General features: G+C 52.7%; 1 protein-coding gene across 6 annotated transcripts in view; it reads right to left on the reverse strand.

Annotated features, from left to right (window-relative positions):
* The window catches only part of KAT2B (lysine acetyltransferase 2B), a 942804-nt gene that overhangs the window by 334808 nt on the left and 581445 nt on the right, over positions 1-26551 (reverse strand). For all 6 annotated transcript variants that reach the window (XM_069648872.1, XM_069648870.1, XM_069648875.1 and 3 more), the window contains exons 7-8: positions 20993-21099; positions 19852-19977 (exon numbers count right to left, since the gene is read on the reverse strand). In XM_069648872.1, the coding sequence (XP_069504973.1) occupies positions 19852-19977; positions 20993-21099 (233 nt within the window). The remainder of the gene's footprint in view (positions 1-19851; positions 19978-20992; positions 21100-26551) is intronic.

Raw genomic sequence — 26551 nt, forward strand, 5'->3', positions numbered from 1 at the left:
GGTACGTGTATTTCAGGGGTGCGCGGGAAGTATCACACGCGATTCCATCAGGGTACGTGTATTTCAGGGGTGCGCGGGAAGTATCACACGCGATTCCATCAGGGCACGTGTATTTCAGGGGTGCGCGGGGAGCACTACACGTGAATTGGCCGTGTGGGTCCTCCCAGGTGTTCCCTCTACACCCTCCACGGCCCCTGCAGCCAGCCCACACCACAGGGGACTACCCTGCACCCCTGCTCATGTCCCGCAGGCAGCCCATCCACCATGGCCATGCCCCCCAGCCAAGCCACATGTCACCTTGCACTACTGATCAACAACGCATGTCTCCCAGCACCCTCACCTCCCAGCACTGTGGGGCACCTGCCAGCAGGCCCCCACACATGTCCAACTCATGTCCCCCTGCACCCCCACCCCCCAGCACTGTGGGGCACCCTCCACCAGGCCCACACTCATGTCTCCCAGCAGCCCCACCCCCCAGCATCCAGGGCCACCCTCCACCAGGCCCCCACTCCTTTCTACCACCCCCCGAACCCCCAGCAGTGCGATTCGCCTGTGTACGTGTATATCAGGGTTGTGCGTGTAGTCTGACACGCAAATTCATCAGGGTACGTGTATTATGGGTCAGCGTGAACTTCCACACGTGATATCAGCAGAGTACGTGTATTACGGGGTTCGCGGGAAGTTCCACACGCGATTGCCCTGGGTACGTGTATTTCGGGGTGCGCGGGAAGTTCCACACGCGATTTCAGCAGGGTACGTGTATTCCAAGGTGCGCGGGAAGTACCACACGTGATTGCCCTGGGCATGTGTATTTCGGGGTGTGCGGGAAGTTCCACACGCAAATTCAGCAGGGTACGTGTATTCCAAGGTGCGCGGGAAGTACCACACGCGATTGCCCTGGGCACGTGTATTTCGGGGTGCGCGGGAAATTCCACACGCAAATTCAGCAGGGTACGTGTATTACAAGGTGCGTGGGAAGTTCCACTTGCGATTGCCCTGGGCACGTGTATTTCGGGGTGCGCGGGAAGTTCCACATGCGATTTCAGCAGGGTACGTGTATTCCAAGGTGCGCGGGAAGATCCACACGCGATTGCACTGGGCACGTGTATTTCAGGGTGCGCGGGAAGTTCCACACGCGAATTCAGCAGGGTACGTGTATTCCAAGGTGCGCGGGAAGATCCACATGCGATTGTCCGTGGTGCGTGTATTTCGGGTTCCGCGTGAAGTTTCACACGCGATTTCAGCAGGGTACGTGTATTCCAAGGTGCAAGGGAAATTCCACACGCGAATCCAGCAGCCTACGTGTATTCCGGGGGTGCCGGGCAGTCCTACACGTGATTCGGCCGTGTGGGTCCTCCCAGTTGTTCACTCGACACCCTCCACGGCCCATGCAGGCGGCCCACACCAGAGGGGGCTACCCTGCACATGTCCCGCAGGCAGCCCATCCACCATGCCCATGCCCGCCAGCCAACCCACATGTCACCTTGCACTACTGCCCACCAACGCATGTCCCCCTGCACCCCCAGCCCCCAGCATCCAGGGGCACCCTCAACCAGGCCCCCATCCATGTCTCCCAACACCCCTACCCACAGCACTGTGGGCCACCCTTCACCAGGTCCCCACTCATGTCTCCCAGCACCCACACCCCCCAGCACTGTGGGGCACCCTCCACCAGACCCCCACTCATGTCCAACTCATGTCCCTCTGCACCCCCACCCCCCAGCACTGTGGACCACCCTCCACCAGGCCCCCACTCATGTCCAACTCATGTCTCCCAGCACCCCCACCCCCCCAGCACTGTGGGGCGCCTTCCACCAGGCCCCCACTCATGTCTCCCAGCACCCCAACCCCCCAGCAGTGTGGGCCACCCTCCACCAGGCCCCCACTCATGTCTCCCAGCACCACCACCCCCCAGCACTGTGGGGCACCCTCCACCAGGCCCCCACTCATGTCCAACTCATGTCCCTCTGCACCCCCACCCCCCAGCACTGTGGGCCACCCTCCGCCAGGCCCCCACTCATGTCGCCCAGCACCCCCACCCCCCAGCACTGTGGGCCACCCTCCACCAGGCCCCCACTCATGTCTCCCAGCACCCCCAACCCCCAGCACTGTGGGGCACCCTCCACCAGGCCCCCACTCATGTCCAACTCATGTCCCCCTGCACCCCCACCCCCCAGCACTGTGGGCCACCCTCCACCAGGCCCCAACTCATGTCCAACTCATGTCCCCCTGCACCCCCACCCCCCCAGCACTGTGGGTCACCCTCCACCAGGCCCCCACTCATGTCTCCCAGCACCCCCACCCCCCAGCACTGTGGGGCACCCTCCACCAGGCCCCCACCCATGTCTCCCAGCACCCCCACCCCCCAGCACTGTGGGGCACCCTCCACCAGGCCCCCACTCATGTCTCCCAGCACCCCCACCCCCCAGCACTGTGGGGCACTCTCCACCAGGCCCCCACTGATGTCTCCCAGCACCCCCACCCCCCAGCACTATGGGCCACCCTCCACCAGGCCCCCACTCATGTCCAACTCATGTCCCCCTGCACCCCCACCCCCCCAGCACTGTGGGTCACCCTCCACCAGGCCCCCACTCATGTCTCCCAGCACCCCCACCCCCCAGCACTGTGGGGCACCCTCCACCAGGCCCCCACCCATGTCTCCCAGCACCCCCACCCCCCAGCACTGTGGGGCACCCTCCACCAGGCCCCCACTCATGTCTCCCAGCACCCCCACCCCCCAGCACTGTGGGGCACTCTCCACCAGGCCCCCACTGATGTCTCCCAGCACCCCCACCCCCCAGCACTATGGGCCACCCTCCGCCAGGCCCCAACTCATGTCCAACTCATGTCCCCCTGCACCCCCACCCCCCCAGCACTGTGGGTCACCCTCCACCAGGCCCCCACTCATGTCTCCCAGCACCCCCACCCCCCAGCACTGTGGGGCACCCTCCACCAGGCCCCCACCCATGTCTCCCAGCACCCCCACCCCCCAGCACTGTGGGGCACCCTCCACCAGGCCCCCACTCATGTCTCCCAGCACCCCCACCCCCCAGCACTGTGGGGCACTCTCCACCAGGCCCCCACTGATGTATCCCAGCACCCCCACCCCCCAGCACTATGGGCCACCCTCCACCAGGCCCCCACTCATGTCTCCCAGCACCCCCCCCTCAGCACTGTGGGGCACCCTCCACCAGGCCCCCACTCATGTCCAACTCATGTCCCCCTGCACCAACACCCTCCAGCACTGTGGGCCACCCTCCACCAGGCCCCCACTCATGTCCAACTCATGTCCCCCTGCACCCCCACCCCCCAGCATTGTGGGGCACCCTCCACCAGGCCCCCACTCATGTCTCCCAGCACCCCCACCCCCCAGCACTGTGGGCCACCCTCCACCAGGCCCCCAATCATGTCCAACTCATGTCTCCCAGCACCCCCACCCCCCAGCACTGTGGGCCACCCTCCACCAGGCCCCCACTCATGTCCAACTCATGTCTCCCAGCACCCCCACCCCCAGCACTGTGGGGCACCCTCCACCAGGCCCCCACTCATGTCTCCCAGCACCCCCACCCCCCAGCACTGTGGGCCACCCTCCACTCGGCCCCCACTCATGTCCAACTCATGTCCCCCTGCACCCCCACCCCCAAGCACTGTGGGCCACCCTCCACCAGGCCCCAACTCATGTCCAACTCATGTCCCCCTGCACCCCCACCCCCCCAGCACTGTGGGTCACCCTCCACCAGGCCCCCACTCATGTCTCCCAGCACCCCCACCCCCCAGCACTGTGGGGCACCCTCCACCAGGCCCCCACCCATGTCTCCCAGCACCCCCACCCCCCACCAGTCAGGGGCACTTGCCAGCAGGCCCCCACACATGTCCCCCAGCCAACATGTCATCACAATCTAGATCCCTGGGCCTTATGGGCAGCCTCCAAATGCCAAACACCCACCCGAGTATTGCATCCACCCACTTAGAAATGGCAATTACATGATACAACCCCAATGGCAAGTTTGTAAATGAACACATGTCCCTCACATACACACAATGGGTGTCAGTGAATGTCAAAACCCATATCATGATATGCATGAAACCAATGAGATGATACTACACATTGAAGTTTGAAGAAAAAATATGTATTAAAAGCAACATAAATTGAATCAAAAATAAACAAACGAAAATGGGAATTAAAAAAAAGAAAGCAGCATGTCCGTAAAATAATGTAAAACCACAAATCATAATCCAAAGGAAAGGTGTCCAAAGTCACAGTTCACAAAAGTAAATCCAATGGAAAATTAAAATCGAAAACCATTTCTCCATGGGTAAATCATAAAAAAAAAAATAGAATATCCAACAGTCAACTATATACAGATAAACAATCCAGGGTCCATGATCCCAACAGAAGAAATGAAACCTATCTAATAACACCACCTAATAAAAAAAAATATATACAAAAATGTGGCCCATTGTCCAAAAGGTCCAAAAAAAATGCAAAACCAAAGGAAACCTAACACTAACTACAGACCTATTTACAAGGGCAGCGGGCCAGTCCGACGGCTCACTTCGGGATGTTCCGGGCCAGGGCATCATCGAACTCCTGCTCAATGTCCCGGAGGCGGTCCTCCTCCATGGCCCCAAGGGTCCGCAGTGCCGTCGACATGTTCACCTCCAACGCCCTGCGGATTGCCTCGAGGCACTCGGCCCACCTCAGGGCCCTCCGCATGGAGTTCTCCTCCCTGACCATCGTGGGCCGTGCCTCTTCCGCCCACTGCCGCTCCGCATCTATGGCGTGGCCCAACCGCTGCCACACGGAAGACACTTCCCATCCTGGGTCCTCCTGCCCTCCGGCCGATGCCTGCCCCTCCGATGTCGAAGGCCCCGAGCCATCATGGCTCCCACCACGTTGCTGCTGCTGCTGTGCCTCTGCCCGTGCCCTGGCTCCTGCTGCCTGCACATCCTCCACCGGCTGGGGTGCAGTCGTTGATGTGGCCACCCGTGCTGGACGTCCGACTCCCGACTGTGGCAGGGATGCCTCCTCCACCAGCCTGGCCACACCGTCAGAGGCAGCTCCACAGGGCACCCAGGTGACTAATGGGTGGGAAGATGGCACGGAGGACGACTGGCGCATAGGGGGTTCAGTTGAGGAGGGGGTCTGAGCAAGCCCCATCAAACGGAGGAGACCTGTCCCAGTAGGCTGACGCGGTCAACGAGCCATTCGAGATGACGTGCAGTCTCCTCATGAAAAGACTGCAGGTCACCTTGCATGGCCCGTTGACGCAACGCCACACCAGTCAGGACAGGCTCAACCCGGACCCGGATAGCCACGTCCGCAGGCAGAGGAAGGCCAGTTGTTGTGAGCTCATCCCCTGCCTGAAAACGGGTCTGGACGTAGGCATCCCTGCTGGTGAAAGATGATGCAGTGACAGGATCAGGGACAGGATTGCACACAGGCACCTGCGCGGCGGCCTGTGCTGCCTCCTGTCCCTGGTCCTGCACTGCACCACTAGCACCAGTGGAATCCCCACCTCCAGACCCCGTCTCTGTTGCTTGCACGGCCTCCTCCTCCACCAAACCCCCCACCAACCTGGATGACTCCATGCCATCTTCCCCCGTTGGGCCCTGTGGGGTCCCAGCTGCCCCTTCTGCTGTCGAGGAGTCCAAACTCGACCTCCGCCTCTTGGACCTCCCCCCGGCAGCTGCGGCCTGGGACGCGGCACCGGACTCCTCACTCCCCGACGAGATCACAACCTGGGAGGGGAGCCGGGCCTTGCGTCTCCGGCTGGCGGTGCGATCCCCGCCGCTATGCTCCACAGCACCTTCTCCGCCCTCTTCATCAGTTGACGCTGCAGACAGGGAGAAATAAAACACAGGCATCAGGGCACTGTACAATGGACACATACACACATGACAGTTGTACATGAGTGGCATTGGCAAACCTCAGACATGGCATCACAATTGCCAACACACATGTAATTTCAACTTGCACACATGAGCCATACCACAGCCATATCGCAACTGCCAGCACCATCCATACACATACAACAGCATGAGCAGGCAAAGGTGAGCCAGACATCGCATGCAACACAGGGAGTACACTACACATGTACACACACCACCACACTTGCATGCATGTGTACACCTCTGCCAACTGTCGCTGTGTTCAGATCGGCATCCATGTCACATCTGCCAATCATACTTCCACATCCCGCTGTCACATGCATCCATGTTGCATCACTGTTGCACCCTTGTCAAATACACACACATGCACATGTACACAGTGCTGATACATGCAGCTGAAAACAACATCCATGTGTGACATCACGAACATGCCTACTTACATACACATTCATCCAAACATGTGTGCCCACACAACTGCATTTGGCATGCAAGCCTACACACACAAGCACCATCCATGTCTCACACATGACAGCCCTCGCATGTGTTAGCCTCACGGCCCTGAACACCTCCACCCATACTTGGCCCCATACAAACACATGTGCAACCTGCACACTACTGGCATATCACCACACGCACAGCTTACAATCATGATGCATGTACACTTACCGCTCGACTCCAGACGGGTCTGCCTCTCAAGGACCTGGACGTGGAGCGCTGGGGATATGCATTCCAGGACCCTCATCTGATCGTCCGACAAGTGGCACCCGCGCCCCTTAGCATCCGCTGCCTTCAAGAGGCGCCGGGCCTTGTTGAGGGTCCTGGACCTGAAGTCCTCCCAGGGCTTCTTGACATGTTGGAAGTCGCGGACTGCCACCCCCTCCGTGTTGATGGCAGTCACGATGTCCGTCCAGATCCGAGTCCGTCCTTCCTTGTCGGCGCGCAAACTTCTGAAGAGGGCATCATACTGCCCCAGGACTTGCTCCACCAGGACACCAACTTCGGTGGCAGTGAAACTGGTGTCCCTCTGCCTCTCTGGCCAGGGGTTGTCAGTGGTGCCAGATGTTGCAGTGCCCGACATGACAACCCCAGAGGCAGGAGTGGGTGGGCAACTGGGTCCTGGGGCTGGGCTGTGGAGCGATGGAATCCCAGTCGGGAGTCTTCGTTTCCAGCAGGGGTGGTCTCAGCAACACCACCCCTGGCTGATGTGCAGGCAGCAAATGGCAGGGCACGTGGGCAGCAGGCAATCAGGCAGCAGCAGCTGGCAGGTGGGAGCGTGCTTGGGGCTCTGGGGGGGCAGTAATTCGGCCTTCTGGGCAGGAGCATGGTCTTCTGTGTGCTTACGCGTGGCCAGCTTGATACGGAGTGATTTGGCACGTGAAAATCCAGCTCGTCTGCGTGTAATTCGAGGAAAGGGCCTTATCGCGTAAGCGCGTCAGCACACGTACGCGAATTCATTGGCCCAAAGGCTACCAGCGCGTATGCGCGTCTGTGACGTGCGTGCGCGGGCATTTCCCTGTACACGGGTGCATGTTACACGTCCAATGACTGCACGTCAGAGTGTCAGCTCGTGTAATTGGAGGATGGGGCCTTAGTGCGTACACGAGGAAGTGACCCTGGACGTGTGGGCATGTTTAAAAGGTACGTGTAGAACGCCATTTCCTTGTACGTGCTTTTTGTGGAGAGCGAGTGGGTGAAATCTGTACTTCTTGTCAGTTCACACGCGATTTACTTCACGGCGTTCCAAGTTTGTACTCCCTGTTACCTCTGACAGCTTTTTGTCTTCTTGTCTTTTTCCTTGGCCTGTTTCCTCAAACAGCGTTCACTTCTCCTGTTGCCCTGTCTCCTCAGACAGCGTACAATTCTTCTTTTGGCGGGGGTATTGCCAACGTGCACACGCGCATATTTTTTTACGTGATTTTTCCTGGCAGACGGTGAGTCGCGCACGTATTTGACATCTGTGCTTGCCCCGTGTGTTGCCTACCCCTTCAGAGGTCAGTCTAGGCTGCGTGTGACACGCATACGTTAATTTTTGTGTTTCTGGGTGCCACAGCGTAGTACAGGATATTTTTTCCACGCGCGTGGTCTAGGAGGGGTTGCGTGCACATTATCTCCCTTTTTCGGGGTGCCTGTGCATTGCGTGACCCGTCATCTTCCCCCAGGGGCCACATACAGCCTTGCTAGACCACTAGGGTATGAATTCCATCTAGTACCCTACCCCTTTGACCCCCAATTGCCCAGGACAATAGTTTACTGCAACTCCCATACGCACAACAACATCAGTGCCATGGTTGGGAGGTGAGCACGCGGTAAGGGTGGCAAAGGTGGGTGAGCCACAAGAGGTGGCCGTGGTGGATACGGTAGGGGACGTGGCCAGGACTTGCAGGGTGCCCCTTGCCCCCCATGTGTGGGTGACCAGTCACGGACACCCACGCCCCTTCCCCCCTGGTTGAGGGTAACGTGGCTGACACCATCCCTGCTCAGCCCTTGTTGGACCAGCCCATTGAGGCACCAGACCTGGCACTGGGTGACTCCATGGCTGACTTCCAGGTCAGCAGGTCTAGGCCAAGTGTGGTGGTGCACGTTGGTGTCACCAGCCCACGTGGATCAGGGGCAGCTATGTCATCTGCTGCCCCGAGTAGGCAGGGTGGGGAGGCTGCAGGGGCAGCTGCGGTTCCATCCACCCCAGCTCTGAGTGTCCCAGCCAGGACAGTGTCGGTCCTAGTCCATCCTGCTGACGTTCCCCCTGACTACATCACACTTCATCTAATGCCTGCACCAAGTCCCATGGTGAGTGTTCATTCCCACACTCCTAGTCCACAGTCCACCGGGGCTCCTACCCCTAGTGTCCAGAGCGGCATAGGACACTCAGTATCACCACCACCTTCCAAGCGGAAGAGGAAGAGTGCTCGTCCAGTACAGGCTGATGCCCCAGACACGGCTACACAGTCCGGCCCACCAAGGAAGCCCAGCTTCAATCAGGTCGAACTTGATGCACTTGTGGAGTATGTGTCCGCACATGACAGCGAAATGGTGATTACTGCAGGATGCAAGACCACACCTGCTCAACGTCAGGCACACTGGCAGACCATTGCGGAACTCATAAGTGCCCTTGGATTCGTGAGGCGCACAGATAATGATTGCTACAAGCGCTGGAATGACCTTAAGCGCAGGGCAAAGAAAAAGCTGGCCTCAAGTCATGCCGCAACTCTAGTGACTGGAGGTGGGTCTCCGGCAGAGGACATAGAACTCACTCAACATGAGTATGTTGCTGGGACCTATGTCACGGAGGAACAGATCCAAGGCATGGGAGACCTGGCAGATTACGAGGCATTGTCCGGTGAGTGCACATGCATGTGCGTGTCATCCATGTGCATGGTGTGTGTGTGAGTGCTTCTGATTGAGTGCCAGGTGAGGGGGTGTGTGCCTGAGTGGTTTGGGTCACCCATGTGCTTCATCCAATACATTCTGCGCACCAGGATTTGGGTGTTGCAGTATCCCTTCTGACAACAGTAGACATTCCGCCCAACCTCACCCCAGTTGCCCATGAACTGTCATCTTGCCACAACATAGTTGCATGTTATTCTGTGTTCATTCAGGCTGATTGTCTGCATTCCACCACTTTCACTAGGCATTTCTCAGTCCTATTGTCACATGTGTGACATGGCTAGGGTACATGCCATCTGTGTGATGGCATGTGTCATGTATGTGTATTAGACATGCCAATCACAGGCCAATGTGTGATGGCACTGCTAGGCAGCATGCAGCAAATTTGTTGGTCTTCCATCTTGGTGTCATCAATGTGTGCCATTTGCCTCCCCTTCATACGCAGTGACAGTGCATGCATGGGAGGGTTATAGTCATGTGGTACATGTGTCAATGAAGTACTGTTTCTGTTGCTTCTCAGCCCTAATTGTGTTCCATGTTGCTAATGCCTGTTCCCATTTCTTTTCTTTCATGTCCTTGCAGGGGATGACGCACTTGATAGTGCTGGGGTTGTGGAGATGGTGCAGACCCAGGAGGGGTCTCAGGGCCGACCGGGCACCAGTGAGGGACGTGGTGTGGTGGTGGGTGAGAACCCACACTTGCTGCAGGCCGTCATCTCAAGGGGTGTCTCTGGGTGCACCTCCGCCGAGCTCTATTCAGGTGTCGATTCGGATGATGAGACCTATGTGCCGTCGCAGGTAAGTGTTTCTGGGAGGGATTCTGTACTGTCCAACCCACCTGCACCAGGGGTAGAACCCTCAATGGGAATGTCAGTGTTGGTAGGTCCGCCTTTGGTGGTTACAGATGCAGGGTCACACTCCGCTACTTCTGATCCTGTTCCTGGGCCAGCAGATCAGAGGGGGAATGCAGTCCTGCAGCCTCAGGCAGTGCCGGCGCAGCAAGGCGCAGTTCGCCTTGCCCCAGACAGGTGTGGTGCCCGCCAACGCGGTGGCCGTACGCCACCTGGCAATACCGCACGGGAGCAATCCATATACGGTATGGCAAACCAACAGGCAGCATCAACTGAGATGATGGCTCAGGCCATGGATAGGGTGGCCACTTCCATTGTCCCCCAAGAAAGGCTAATTGAACAACTACAGCAGGCAACAGACTCCATTAGCCAGTAACACAGGAAGGACATGTTGGCGTCCAACAGGGACAGGCGGGCGGCACTGGAGACTCTGTGGGAAGCCATTTCTATTGAGTGCCAGGGCCACAGGGAAGCCCTGAGGGTGGAACTCCGTCAGGTCAGGGCAACTCTGGTTGAGCTTGAGGCTTCAGCTAACACGAGGACAGAACAGCAGCTGGAGCGGCTCACACGTACGCTCTCAGCTGAGATGCAGGCAACTAGGGTGGAGGTCCGGGCATCCCGTGAGTTGTTGCATGGGGACCTACGCACAATTATCCTCCAGAACCAGACCTTCCACACCCGCATGCTTGCTGCCATGGAGGACCAGACTAGGGCTTTGCGTGGGCTGCCTCCCATAGTGCCACCACCTCCTGATGCAGCTGCAGAGGATGAGGAGAGCGACAGCAGCGATTCTCCCACAATAGGGTAGCCGTGCAGGCCATGAGCCCATGGAGGTGTTTTTTTTGCAAGATCCACACAGGTGGGTTTTGGTGTGCACCCTGTCCTCGGACCTCCTGTGCGGCCTCCCCCCCCCCGGGCCCATTCATGGCCATTTTTGATTTTTGAGGGTTTTTTTTTTTGATTTTTGTATCTTGATTTTTTTGACAGTGTGTTGCCTTGTGTGGCTCCCGTGGACATACGCTGTATTGTGGCTGGGCACATGCAGGTTTGTCCTGAATTTGGGTCAGATGCTTGGGTTTGTGTGACACACACCCCTCCTGCTTCCCGTTTCCATGGGCTTGCAAAGGGTGTGCCCAAGTGACATTGACTTACACGGTGACGTTGGACTCCCATATGATGTGTGGGCAGTCTGTAGTCAATACTGTGTATACATTCCTAGTGCATATTGTGGTTGTATTGTACACTGCATGGTGTATTGATATGTGCCTCTGCATCCATCTTATCCTCCTAATTTGCAGGTCCATTTCTCATGTCTTCACAAGGCAGTCTACTTTTGAACTGGAGTCCATGGTGTAAGCAGTGCACCTACACTCTTGCGTGGCGCTAACACTGTATAGTTGGAAGTGTTCGAAGTGCTGGCATTATCAAGTAGTGAGGCTACCAATTTTTTAAGTCCGTACTGTCATGTTTATGGTAGGTTGGAGGTTGTGTAGGTGATTGGTATTATTGGTAAGTATTTGGTAATGTGTGTTGTTAGTCCTGCATTACTGTGAGCATTTCATGTGTGGCCAGTTTCCATTAGGGACACTGTAGTTGGTGACACTTGGGGCATGTTGTCGGGATTCATTTGTTTGCTCTCCCATTGCATGGCATGCCATGGTGTGTTGTGTGGCCATGCCGGGGAGGGGTCGGGTGACATGGCACTGTTCTCATGTTGTATTTTGCAAGTGGGTATTCATTTTTGCTGCATGGAAGTGTGTCTTTTGATGACACTGCATTGGTGGTGTTTGTGTAGGTAGGGATGCACACATTGTGACACTTCCAGGTGAACAATCTCAGGCTGCTATGGTTCTGACAGTTGACTGTCCCTTAATTCATCAGAATTGTCAGATTGAGTCATCATTGATTGTCAGATGGTATGTGCCAGGGCTGTGTGTACTCCACAGGGGTGTGCTTTCTATGTGAAGTAATTAGCTACCAGCTGCGTACTGGCTGCCTCACCCCGTGCCCTTTCCCCTCCCATGCGCAGCGGGTGTGCATGTGGTTGGGGATGTGGGGGCACCACCATGTCCACAGCCAGGCCCCGGCGTGTTGCAACATTGTGCAGGACACATGCTGTCACTATGATCCTGCACACTACTGGGGGAGCGTATAACAGCTGCTCACCAGAACGGTCAAGGGAGCGAAAGCGTGACTTGAGCACTCCGAATGTGCGCTCCACTATGCCCCGTGTTGCAATATGCGAATTGGCGTCATCATGTGTGTGCTCAGAGGGTAGGCACTGTCCCTGGGGAGGTGGTGATGGGGATCATTAGTGGGGTATTGGCATTACTCTGTATCTGTCATGAATGCGTGTGCTGTGGCATTTCTACTCACCAAGCAGCCATGCATCGCCATGCCGCCTAGCTTCCATGTCCCGGTTTAGGGTTGACATCCTGTAAATGAAGCTGTCGTGGGTGGACCCTGGATAGTTGGCATATACTGAGGTGATGATTCCCTTGGCATCACATACTACCTGGACGTTGATGGAATGCCAGTGCTTGCTAGATGTGCTCAGATGCCCTGGGGGGACATAGAGCCACATGGGTGCAATCAATGGCACCTAGCACTTTGGGGAATTGTGCCACCCTGTAGAAATCCTGGCTGACAGCCTGCCTTTCTGCAGGTGTTCTGGGCAGGTATATGTGCCTGCGGACTGATGGGCGTGCAGTGATGATGGCCAACACCTGGTGTAGGCACCGTGACTGCGTGGCCTGTGACACCCCCCCCCACTATGGCACTTGCGTGCTGAAATGATCCGGTAGCCAAGAAGTGCAGTACATTGAGGACCTTCTCCAGGGGGCTGAGTGCTTGGGAGCACAGGGTGGGTGATGTGAGGTCATCCTCCCACTCACTGACCAGGTCGAGTATTATGTGTGGTGGAAACCTGTACCTCCCATACACCTGGTCATCAGGCATACCAAATAGGCTGGTTCTGGGTGTGAAGATTCTGGCCCTGACTATCCTTCTCCTCCTCCTGCGGTATCCCATGGCCACTGCTGCTAGGAACGGTATATTCATCCTGGCGCCTGAGCTTGTTTGTTGTTTGCGCACTCTTTTATACTGCGCGGGACGTGAGCCTGCTTCATGCTGGCATACGTGTTTCAGGATTGGACCTTTTATTTTTTGGCGCGTTGTAGGCGACCGTGTAAATCTTCCCGCCCACCCCAGGAATACACGTAACACGCTCTCCCAGGCCCAGTCGCGAGTAAATATTCCCGCCCATCCCTGGAATACACATACCCCACTCTCACAGGCCCAGTCGCGTGTGGAACTTCACGCGCACACCGAAATACACGTACCCTGCAAATTCACGTGTGGAACTTCCCGCACACCCCGAAATACACGTACCCTGCTGGTATCGCATGTGGAATTTCACACAGACCCATAATACACGAACCCTGATGGAATCGCGTGTGAGACTACCTGCGCACCCCTGGAATACATGTACCCAGGCAAATCGCACGGCTGGGGGGTGGGGGTGCAGGGAGACAGGAGTGGGGGCCTGGTGGAGGGTGCCCCTGGATGCAGGGGGGTGGGGGTGCTGGGGGACAGGAGTGGGGGCCTGGTGGAGGGTGCCCCTGGATGCAGGGGGGTGGGGGTGCAGGGGGACAGGAGTGGGGGCCTGGTGGAGGGTGCCCTACAGTGCTGGGGGGTGGGGGTGCAGGGGGACAGGAGTGGGGGCCTGGTGGAGGGTGCCCCTGGATGCAGGGGGGTGGGGGTGCAGGGGGAAAGGAGTGGGCCTGGTGGAGGGTGCCCTACAGTGCTGGGGGGTGGGGGTGCTGGGAGACAGGAGTGGGGGCCTGGTGGAGGGTGTCCTAAAGTGCTGGGGGGTGGGGGTCCAGGGGGACAGGAGTATGGGCCTGGTGGAGGGTGCCCCTGGATGCCGGGGGTGGGGGTGCAGGGGGACAGGAGTGGGGGCCTGGTGGAGGGTGTCCCTGGATGCAGGGGGGTGGGGGTGCTGGGGGACAGGAGTGGGGGCCTGGTGGAGGGTGCCCCTGGATGCAGGGGGGTGGGGGTGCAGGGGGACAGGAGTGGGGGCCTGGTGGAGGGTGCCCCTGGATGCAGGGGGGTGGGGGTGCAGGGGGACAGGAGTGGGGGCCTGGTGGAGGGTGCCCCTGGATGCAGGGGGGTGGGGGTGCAGGGGGACAGGAGTGGGGGCCTGGTGGAGGGTGCCCTACAGTGCTGGGGGGTGGGGGTGCAGGGGGACAGGAGTGGGGGCCTGGTGGAGGGTGCCCCTGGATGCAGGGGGGTGGGGGTGCAGGGGGAAAGGAGTGGGCCTGGTGGAGGGTGCCCTACAGTGCTGGGGGGTGGGGGTGCTGGGAGACAGGAGTGGGGGCCTGGTGGAGGGTGTCCTAAAGTGCTGGGGGGTGGGGGTCCAGGGGGACAGGAGTATGGGCCTGGTGGAGGGTGCCCCTGGATGCCGGGGGTGGGGGTGCAGGGGGACAGGAGTGGGGGCCTGGTGGAGGGTGTCCTAAAGTGCTGGGGGGTGGGGGTCCAGGGGGACAGGAGTATGGGCCTGGTGGAGGGTGCCCCTGGATGCAGGGGGTGGGGGTGCAGGGGGACAGGAGTGTGGGCCTGGTGGAGGGTGCCCCTGGATGCAGGGGGGGGTGCAGGGGGACAGGAGTGGGGTCCTGGTGGAGGGTGCCTCTGGATGCAGGGGAGTGGGGGTGCAGGGGGACAGGAGTGGGGGCCTGGTGGAGGGTGCCCCTGGATGCAGGGGGGTGGGGTGCAGGGGGACAGGAGTGGGGGCCTGGTGGAGGGTGCCCTACAGTGCTGGGGGGTGGGGATGCAGGAGGACATGAGTGGGGGCCTGGTGGAGGGTGCCCTTGCATGCTGGGGGGTGGGGGTGCAGGAGGACAGGAGTGGGGGCCTGGTGGAGGGTGCCCCTGGATGCAGGGGGTGGGGGTGCAGGGGGACAGGAGTGGGGGCCTGGTGGAGGGTGCCCTACAGTGCTGCGGGGTGGGGGTGCAGGGGGACAGGAGTGTGGGCCTGGTGGAGGGTGCTCCTGGATGCAGGGGGGTGGGGGTGCAGGGGGAAAGGAGTGGGGGCCTGGTGGAGGGTGCCCTACAGTGCTGGGGGGTGGGGGTGCTTGGAGACAGGAGTGGGGGCCTGGTGGAGGGTGCCCCTGGATGCAGGGGAGTGGAGGTGCAGGGGGACAGGAGTGGGGGCCTGGTGGAGGGTGCCCTACAGTGCTAGGGGGGTGGGGGTGCTGGGAGACAGGAGTGGGGGCCTGGTGGAGGGTGCCCTACAGTGCTGGGGGGTGGGGGTGCAGGGGGACAGGAGTGTGGGGCTAGTGGAGGGTGCCCCTGGATGCAGGGGGGTGGGGGTGCAGGGGGACAGGAGTGGGGGCCTGGTGGAGGGTGCCCTACAGTGCTGGTGGTGGGGGTGCAGGGGGACATGAGTGGGGGCCAGGTGGAGGGTGCCCCTGGATGCAGGGGGGTGGGGGTGCAGGGGGGACAGGAGTGGTGGCCTGGTGGAGGGTGCCCTACAGTGCTGGGGGGTGGGGTTGCTGGGAGACATGCGTTGGTGGGCAGTAGTTCAAGGTGACATGTGGGTTGGCTGGGGGGCATGGCCATGGTGGATGGGCTGCCTGAGGGACATGTGCAGGGGTGCAGGGTAGTCCCCTGTGGTGTGGGCCGCCTGCAGGGGCCGTGGAGGGTGTAGAGGGAACAGCTGGGAGGACCCACACGGCCAATTCACGTGTGGGGCTCCCCGGCACCCCCGAAATACATGTAGGCTGCTGGATTCGCGTGTGGAATTTTCCGCGCACCCGGAGTACACGTACCCTGCTGAAATTGCGTGTGGAACTTCACGCGCACCCCGAAATACACGTACCCTGCTGGTATCGCGTGTGGAAGTTCACGCGGACCCATAATACACGTACCCTGATGGAATCGGGTGTGAGACTACCCGCGCACCCCTGGAATACACGTACCCTGTTGGTATTGCGTGTGGAAGTTCACGCGGACCCATAATACACGTACCCTGATGGAATCGCGTGTGGAACGTCCCGCAAACCCCGTAATACACGCACACGCTATTTTTCACACAGCGGGTGTCCGTGTTTGTCGGTACCCCTTTGCACCTCATTTGTCCTAGAGGGCCACTGTATGGATCATTCATCATAGCTGTATATGGGTGCTTTTTGTAAGCGCACATTTTGGCGCATATTTATTTCAGGCGCAGGGACGCTACCGCCTCCTTTCTTGTGGCGTACTTGTTTGGCCGTGTGCGCGTCTTTGCCCGTGCGCTGGTTTGCCCTATTCGATTCCATGAATATGAGTTTTAGGCGAGCGTGTGGGCGTTCCGCGCACTTGCCTCCTGTACTTCCCCCGTGACGCCCATATTTTCACGCGTTGTTCCCTATTCCGAGTGTTACGCCCCGTGTTCCGCCTACTTTTGTGATGTGCGCCGCGCTATGTGCGATTTCGCAGCGGCCGTGGCGCACGCCGTTGGATGACCAGTGCGCCGGCGTGCGCACTTTTTCAGCGCACATCCAATATTATTCTCACGCACGGACTTCCATGAATCGATGTGCGCTGGTTTCCCTGCGATTTTCGCAGTTGCACTGCGAATCGCACTTTTTGGCACCTCTGCGCGGGAATTTTCACGCACATTAGTTCCATGAATCGGCCTGAAAGTAATGTTGAGGGAAGGACCTGTTATGCATCCTTTTTTCATCTGCCTTCAGGAGATGGGTTTCTTGCAGGATCGCCACAGTTGCTTGCATCTTTTTGAGTCTGCTGAGGATTGCTTGGCGCTTCCCGGGGGAATTCAGCCCCTGTACAGTTAGTGAAACAATATATGTTTCAGCCATTAGGGTATGGGTCTCACATTTTGCTCCTGCCTTTTAGTATACCTATTGAGGTCTGTTTCGTTCTTCGGCTCTGTGGGCCGTTGCTTCCTCCTTCTTCTTGCACTGGGCTGTTCGTCTTGTTCACTATCTTCCACTTTATTCCCTTCCTTCTCTATTTGACTTAGATTCCCCCTCCATCTATCCCTCCCCTGCTTCAAGCCCTTTTACCGACTCAGGCAAACAAATGTTGGCTGATAATCAATGACAAATCACAGTCCCAAGGAGTACAACACTCTTCAATAATATCAAATAGTTCTTGGATAAAACACTTTAACTGCGATATCGCAAAAGTCCCCTGATGATCAGGTAGCAATAAAGAGTAAAGTTAAGTGAAACCTAAATATCGAAAAAAGAAGAGATAGAGAGACTTATTAAAAAATCTTCCAGCTCACATGTGGCTGTCCCAAATGGTCTAACAAACATGATCCTAAAATCCGACACAGCTACTTGGTCTGAAATATTATTTGGTCTCTTTAAAACCATCATCAATATCCAAAAGCTACCTAGATAATGGAAACAGACAATTATAATTCCCATCTATAAAAATGGCGATAGAACAGACCCATTCAACTACTGCCCGATTGCCATTCTAGACTGTGATAGCAAGATATTCTCAGGCATAGTACTCCAGGAACTAGAGAAATGGGCCGTGTGCCATAACATTCGGTCAAAACAGACCGGGTTTCGGAAGGGTGTATCGACAATATTAAATGGCTTGACATGGCACATCATAAAAGAACAAAGCTTGCGTATAAAATCAAAACCGACTTATATTTCCCTTATTGACCTATCCAAAGCTTTTGACTTGGTCAACAGAGCCAAATTATAGCGTAAGCTAAGAAAATTGAATATTCCTGAAGGCCTTTTGCATATCATTATAGGCTTGCATGAACATACCATAATTCAAGTCAGATGAATTTAATGGGCAATCTTTCTACATATATTCCCATTGACAATGGTGAGAGACAAGGCTGCATTCCTGTGGCCTTTCTCTTCAACTTATATCTCGCCGATCTTGCCGTAGTCTGTCCATCTACAGGTAAACCTGTAATCCACTTTTTGGCCTACAGAGATGACATAGGACATTGACCACACACCAATAGGGCTACAGCAACTAATTAAAGCTAATGAAATGTATGCATACGAAAACGATTTGACAATAAACCCATCCAAATATAATATAATAATGCTCAGTCGTCAAACCTATGGAAAGCAGAAACTGCATTGGGAAATGAATCAAGAGTCATTGCCGCTGGTAAGAAAAAGTAAATATCTCGTTTTCAACCTAAGTATTATTCCCTCATTAAAACTGACCTTAGAACTTGAAAGCAAAACATTACAAAACATCAGTCAGCTGAAAAAAACGAATGAAATCGCTCTGCAGATTCTCAGTCTTACCACTGCTAAAATATTACAATGGTAAAGTGATCTCAGAAATGTTATACAGTATGGAAATTAACCCCTGTCCACGTAAATTTAACTGGGATGGTCTTGAGAGTCGGATATGGAAAAAGACATTAACCTTCCCAATCTCCCTGTCTGTAGCTGGATTGAGCAAATTGGGACTAGTCCATTCAATCGTACTTTGGGAACTACTTGTTCTATATAGATTAATATTAGATACATACAATTTCTCTTTGTATGAAGATATTAGGGACCACACTGAGTAACAAAAGAGCAAATATTTACAAAATCTGCAAAAAGATGCAGAAGTACTGGTCGTAAACCATGGTTTGGCCAAATGTGCCTTAATGAGAACAGACTGGATTGCAACCAGGGCAGTATTTATTGACATGAAAAGTACTAAAAACTTTGGTGACTGTGAAAAAGCAAGTAAATATGTGCTTCCATACCTAAGAAAATTTCCTAATCCAAACTATTACACCTAAATCTGGCAAAAAGAAATGAAACACTGAGAATTTGTCAACATTTAAATCGAAGAGCAGGAGAAAGCAATCTGTGTGGCGAAGGCTACCCCCAAGACATGAGACATGTCTTGATTACTTGAACCACAACATATGTACTAAGAGTAGAATATTTCGCCAGATTTGTATATCATATTGATTGGCTCACTACCCAAGATTTCTGGCCTAGACTATCGGCTGGGAAGGACATTTTCTTGTCTATTGAGCTTTTAAAATTTCTAAATGAATTGCATTTTATAGTGGGTCCATTATAAAGGAATATTAGATGGAATTTAAATTTCTACTCATGTTTCATTTTCATATTCATATGAAAAATTCCTTTTTAATGATGAATATCAATTGTGAAAAATGTGTAAAAGACTATGTGACTAACTGCACAATAAATAAAAAAAATAAAAATAGGATATGAATATAAGCAGACAGCAACTGAATATTACATTCAGGTGAAACAGAATTCTGGTTGGTTCAAGTTCAAGCACACCTACTTCAAATTGTGGCAACACTTACTCCCCACAAGAACGAGCAGGATATGCTAACAGAATGCCTCTCTCTATATATGATCTCAAGCTGAAGAGGCAATTTTCCGTTCACAAGGTTTGCTTTTGCTTAACTCTTTTCAACCTATATTCTTTCAAAATTGTAAACTTTCCCATGTGTATACTTGAAACTGAATTTGTTGCTTGTCTTATAAAATGTACTTTATCAATCTAACTAGTCGGGAGCTTATGAACAACATTCCAAAGCTTGCACTGTGCAATATCAAAGGCCCAGCACCACCCATTTGGTTTATACACCAGGGCATTTTACTTCTGAAAGATCCACTCACATTACAGGAGGACACACCCTGACCACGTGATCATCCTTGACCATCACTGTTGGCCATGAGATACACTTTGACATACCTGGGCTTGTCTCAAGACTGGACGTCACTTTGCCAGTTGGGCTCATGCTTCCATTGCTGGGCTGCTCCAGAGATCCTGGGCTTGCAGAGTATGAAACCAACCTCACCACAGGAGGGGGACTGATAACTGCAGCCATAAAAGAAAGATAATTGGTTCAAGACATTGCCTTCTCTGCATTGATCTAGAGTATTCAGCAGATTTTGGGAATTCTCATAGAATAAGTGACCTTTCAAAATAGACTTCACACCTCTTCTTCACATATGCATTACTGGAATATGACATTGTATTGACTCCGACTAAGTCGGCCATTTTTAGAAAGGCTCTATGAAGTAGCATGATACGAAGCTATGTAAATGCTCAATACCATATAACAATGTAACTGTAACAAGTGCGTGTTACCAGTGTTGTAATGGTGGATTTAGTATTTATTTGATTTATAACATGTTTGTAACGCCCAAACATAAAGGTACCACAGTGTTGGTACAGAACAGGCAGGTTAAGTAAACAAGAAATTAGACAGGTGGGGTTGGCGGGATAGCTCAAGTGGTTACATGAAGAAGGTATGAAACATTAATCTTTTTTGTTGAAGAGCCAGGTTTTCAACGACTTCTTGAAGGTAGTGTAGGAGCGTTCAACTCTGATGTCTGGGGCAAGAGTGTTTCAGAGAGAAGGGGCGGTAACTGCAATTCTTACCCTTTCCGCTCTCAACTTTTGAAGTGAGGAATGAATAAGGAAATACTGTTGGAGGAGCGTAAAGCATGTGTTACTGCGTGATGCTCTTGATCAAGTACTTGAGGGCATTGTGGTAAATGCATCAGTGAGTCAGTGTCAAAGTTTTAAACTCCAAGCGTGCTTTAACAGGAAGCCAGTGAGCTTTACGCCTGGCGGCCGGGATGTGACCCACGGCTGCACGAAGCGATTTGTATTAAAAATCAGACTTTCGAGAAAACAGGTTCTTGCGTTACAGTGTTTAAAGAGCTTAGCTAATAAATTTTCCATAAATTCCAGGGGTGAAAAATAAGCTAGGTATTTAGCTTGCCCATTCAGCACCCTAACGGCATACTGCAAGATATTGATTCTACAAGCTGCACAGTGATTCTAAGCAGGTTCTGAAATCAAAGATGCTTTTAATGCAATTTACCTGCTTGGACTCCTAGCTGCCCAACATGGGAAGATGAAGACAGATAATCCTGATCCCAAATTGGAGAGTTTTGACTATACACCTCTTCCTCCAACATGGACAGAAATCTGGGAGCAGGAAAAAAGGATCCTTGTGAAGACACTACCATGGATTACGAGGGACAGCCATACACATGCGCTTCTGCAGACCGAAGCTATCTTTTAAATCGGCATGACTCTAGTACATGTGAGTGAAGCAATCCGAAGCAAGCAGCAGGACTGACAGCAGCTTTAGTAAGTATGCAAGCAGTGAAAGGAAATCATTTACTTAAGCAACGCAGAGGAACTGATCATTCTGCACTGGCAAATTGTATGTGTGCTGCTAGATGCATATATGGCTTTCAAAATGTCTTTTGTTTTACTGCATTGATCTATTACAATGCTTTTAATCTTTATTGCCAGCCCCAAGCTCACCAATGGAAGATATTCTGCTTAAAAGCTCAGCTGTTCTACTCGCCTCTGAACCTCCCTCATCTTGTGCATGCCCCCCCCACCGATCCACATCTACAGGATGCAACCTCATGATCAAAATGCACAATAAACACCTATGTGCAGTTATATCAGATGGCAAAGCGGTTTTCTACCCAGTTACAAAGTGTGCTTATAATTGTAGGGGTACACACTGCTGTACAAAAGAAGAAAACATAATCATTAGTGATTTTCTATAGCATAAACCAGACCAGAAGCGATTAGAGTGATGGGCAGCAGAGAAATAAATAATGATTAACACCATCAAAATGTTTTCAAATTGAAGACATAAAGAAATACATTTTAAAAGTGGGAATAGGGGACACGAAGGACAGAGAGAGTAGGGGATAGTAAACACAAGGATGGGGGGATGGCATTAGGTGATGAGGAAGACGTTGGGGCTGGAAAAGGGAGTTTTCATACCACACTGGTTTGGGAGGTTGCAGGTAATGACCCAGGGACTGGACACACAGGTCCTTCTAACATGGTCTTGGCTGCCCACCTCTCCCCACCCTCAATCCCATAAAATAGGTTGAAGAAGACAACATAACTCACAGGTAAGGATTAGCAGAAGGGGATACGTGTTCGAAATATGAAGTATTTGTTTTGTTTTTTTAATACATATTTTATTGCAATTTGACATAAATTACAGAAATAAGAACAAATGGTACTTTCGATAAAAATGTATCAGTAAAAATCCATACAGAAAGAAAAGATAATATCTAGATTCCTTGGCAAACTATACAAGAAGCACCATACTTACAGAAAATTGAGAGGGTGAAAAAGAAGAAAGAAAAAAAGGGGGGTAAATAGAAACAAGGGGTGAGAGAGAAGCAGCACCGGGTTACAGCTCCGGGTTCTGTGAATGAGGAATTACCGGGTCATTCCAACCTTGGAGGACCCGGTAATTCCTCATTCACACAACCAATCCCCATTCCCATTTGAGCCCCCATAGGGCTCAATAGGAATGGGGATGGAGCTAACGGGCCCGTTATTAGCTCCTTGGTCCCCTTGCGGGAGCCGCTAAGGACGTCTGGTCTGATCAGGCGTTCTGTGCGGGTCCCGCTCAGGGACCTCGTAATCAGTCATCCCGTAATGAACGGTGCCGGTCCCGTACCAGCACCCTTCATTATGGGAGCGCCAGGGTCGTAATGAGGACCAAGGTCCCTGTAAGGATAAAAAAATTATAAAAGAAAAGGGTGGAAGATACAAAACACAACAGAAAAAGAGTTAGAAGAGAGTAAGGGTAAAGTAAATAATTCAAGAATAACAATGTAGATAAGTTAAATTAAGTATTCTATACATATGGGGTGTTGTTAGAGTAACTGCAGCAAGTTATTTCACTACAGCTTTTTCAAAACCCATCATATTGTAAAGCTGTGGTCAACAAACTACAAAAAACTGAAAGACTGGGGCTCGTAGTACACAGACAAAGTAGCTTGTAAAGAATATCTTCTTCGCCTGTGTACTGGGATTAGGCGACCTAGTAAAGAGGAGGGAAAGTGTGGCATATCCCGTGCGAGGTAAAACCCTGCCCCCTAGGCACACGAATACCTATATATAGTAGGGTGCACGTGCAACCCGCACGTGCATCCCAAGTGTGTGCAAGTGTGCTGTTGTGCTCAGCACGCTGGTCCTTTTGCTGCTTGGTGCCTACTGGAGTGAAGAGGCTGTATGCGCAAGAGGAAGAGCGACCTGCATTTCCAGGCGAAATGCCAATTTGAACAGTAGACTCTCCAAGGACTTATATGACCAAAATCCAGTGCGAGGTAAAACCCTGCCCCCTATGCACATGAACACACTATATATATAGTAGGGTGCACGTGCATCCCACGCGCGCATCCCAAATATGTGCAAGTGTGCTGTTGTGCTCAGCATGCTGGTCCTTTTGCTGCTTGGTGCCTACTGGAGTGAAGAGGCTGTATGCGCAAGAGAAAGAGCGACCTGCCTTTCCAGGCAAAACGTCTATTCGAACAGTAAATTCTCCAATGACTTACATGACCAAAGTAAATACTTGGTGGAAATCCGTAATTACTGTAGTGTGACTGAAGAGGGGGTGCGCCTGATCAGCTTGTGGGCTGGGCTGTCCAGAGGTGGGCTGGGCGTTACAGCTTGTGGGCTGGGCTCTGGGCTTGTGTGCTGGGCTGTTGTGTTACTTTACCTCTCCCCAGTGTTGTGAAACCAGTTAGTTTTATGTCACTTATATTTGCCTTTTATTCCTTTTTGCAGATCCCGTGCGAGGTTAAACCCTGCCCCTTATGCACACGAACACACCTATATATAGCGCGCACATCCCAAGTGTGTGCAAATGTGCTGTTGTGCTGTTTCGGTGAGGTGCGCAGGTTTTTTTTCCTGTGATTCACTAAGCTTTTTACGGTGGATTAGGATTGGTGTGGAAGAAGGTAAAGGTGAGTTTTATACCTCATCTCACTGTGGCAATTAACCTACTAATTGTGGAAAATAGCGAGCAGGCTATGCCGTGGCCGACTCGCTGACTTTCCGTCTCAAGGTAGCACTAACATTGATTCCTTAGTCTGTTCCGAAAAAAGCACATACCCGGTATGGAAGACTCTGGTAATGGTGGAGGTCGACTCAATCAAAGAGGTAGACTAGGGCCGCAAAATGCCTGTTAATGTGTGCTTGATGCTTTGTAATGTTCGTAGTGGTTTACCGATTGGAGGGGCACTGAACCAGGACCTTCATTCTGCCCAAGTACATGATACAAATTATGATATGCCGGACCTTGCCGAATATTTGCCGGCGCCTAATGACATTCCATTGAAGGAACTAAATGAAAGCAGTGACCAATGAAAACAAGGTGTAGCTCTCTCATATGAAACCAGTACTCCCAATACAACTTTGATGAGAGAGGGTTCAGTAAAGGAGCTGGCAAAGATTGTCCGTGCAGTGATGGAAGATCTCAACAATAGGATTCGACTATCGATACGCCTTCTGACCCCCTTGATGCAACGTACGATTAGCAAGGAGGAGGCCAGTTCTAAGACAAACATGTATCACTTGGGTCAGTTGAAAGTCCCTCTACTCTTACAAAAATTATAGAGCAAATGGATAGAGAATAATGTATGAACATAGCCTCCAGTGAAAAGGGTGTCTTTCCCTCGTGTCGCACCCAGAAAATGCTGCTTGAAGCAGTAAAAGGGGCTGAGAGACAGAGAAAAGTGGATGAGGATGTAATTAATAAAATCAAAAAGTCAAAAAACACAGAGGCTGATGTAATAATTGACCTACCTGTTAAGGTATCTCCCGCCGCTAACGGTGAGGATGATCCAATTGAGGTAGATCAGTTGAACGAGGAAAGTCAAGTGCTCCTCTGGCCCAATAGAGTACTTAAGTTAGATGTGAATATTGAACAGCCTCAACCCATAACTAGCGGTGACAATAAGTTGGAAAGTGCCAAAATGGAAAATGGGGAACACTTAGGGAAGATGATAATAAAATCCCTTCCTATGCATATGGGCGATGCGTTAACCAAACAAAGTAACTTGAACAACTATTTTCCCGCAGAAGGGAAAAAGTTCACGAAGACTGGGAGTGTTGTAAATGAGGTGGGTTGTAAACCTGTGTTAATTGAGAAAGCGCCTGTTATAATGGGTCCTACGACAAGTGCACCTGGCAACCAAGGCCCATCTTATGCGGAAGCTTGTAGCAAGGGATACGAGAAGGCGAATGTGAATGGTGTACCCTTAGAAAATCGATTTGTAATTATCAGTGGTGCTGGCAAATCTAGGGCACTCACAGAGGCATCCTCTTATGGATATATACTTCCTTAGAGGAGAGTGCAGGAAAGTATAGCAGTAGCTATTGGAGACATTTCTAATAATCATCAGAATAGAGAGACGGAGGCGACAGCACATTGTGCTGTGAAAAGTATGGGTATTTGTACACTTGCAATTCAAAAGGCTGTGGCAGGTGTGCGTGAGACACCCCTCCCAATAGTAACATCTTACCCTCAGCCAGTAAGTGTAAGTGATATTGAGTCACATAGTCATGTTTTGAGCACTCTGAGAAAAGCCCTGGAATGCAGCGATTTAAAACCGGAGGTGTTAATGCAGGAACTTAACTTGGCCAGACAGTTGATCTGGGGAGACAACCCCCTCAAACACTGCAGGGTGCTGGGAACGGGTTTCCGAGAAGTCAGGACATGCCGTGGTAACAAGTCAGCGTAATGTGGACTGTAGAGGTTCTTCCTCTGCACTTGATGCAAGGAGCAGGAGCACCATGGGATTGCCTTTGAATCTGGAACCCCCTAGCAATATGTTAGTTACCAGTGAGGGCTCTGGTATTTCACTCAACATTATTGGTTTGGAAGGCAATGTTGAAGGATTGGGTGGTGCAAGTATTAATCGCAATTATTGACTCAATCTCATCTCATGTGTACCACCACTGAGGATTCTTCTTACAAGCAACGATTTCGATAGAATTTCGCTCGCTAGGCAAGATAACCAAAGAATTATTTGTTATCTTCCATCTGTAACGATCCTTAAATTTATTTGGTCGTATAGAGGTGAGCTATTGGAACTAGGATTTACATTATGATGATATGGTAGCGAGTGAATTCTTGCAGTGCCACGTGCCTTCGCGCAGTGGGGAGGTGGAGTAAATTCTTGGGAGGTCCTGGGAGTACCACGGACGAGAAAGCTTGCATATCACAATTGATAGCTATTGTTGGTAACAAGAAAGGACTGGCATGCGTCAAGCCTCTATTAAGAACTATTCCTAATGCAAACATAGAGAAGAACTCCTCTTAGCTTCATTTGAACAATGATCTTGAAATTATATCTTGGAATGTTTGCGGTTACCTCAATCTCTTCAAGTGGTTGGCCTCACCTCCCCTTCCTCATCAGTGGAATGTGATTTATATACAAGAAACAATAAAAAGTGATCAATTGTTAATACAAGGTTTCTCAACCTACTGCTCTTATGCCAGTAAGCCTAAAGAAGGTCGACCATCTGGAGGCCTGGCAATTGCTATCAAAAACAGCATGAATAGCATTCACAAATTAATATATGTAACTGAACACATTCTTGCAGT

The sequence above is a fragment of the Ambystoma mexicanum genome, chromosome 2q (genome assembly GCF_040938575.1).
Source record: "Ambystoma mexicanum isolate Mex_15411 chromosome 2q, UKY_AmexF1_1, whole genome shotgun sequence".
Lineage (NCBI taxonomy): Eukaryota > Metazoa > Chordata > Amphibia > Caudata > Ambystomatidae > Ambystoma > Ambystoma mexicanum.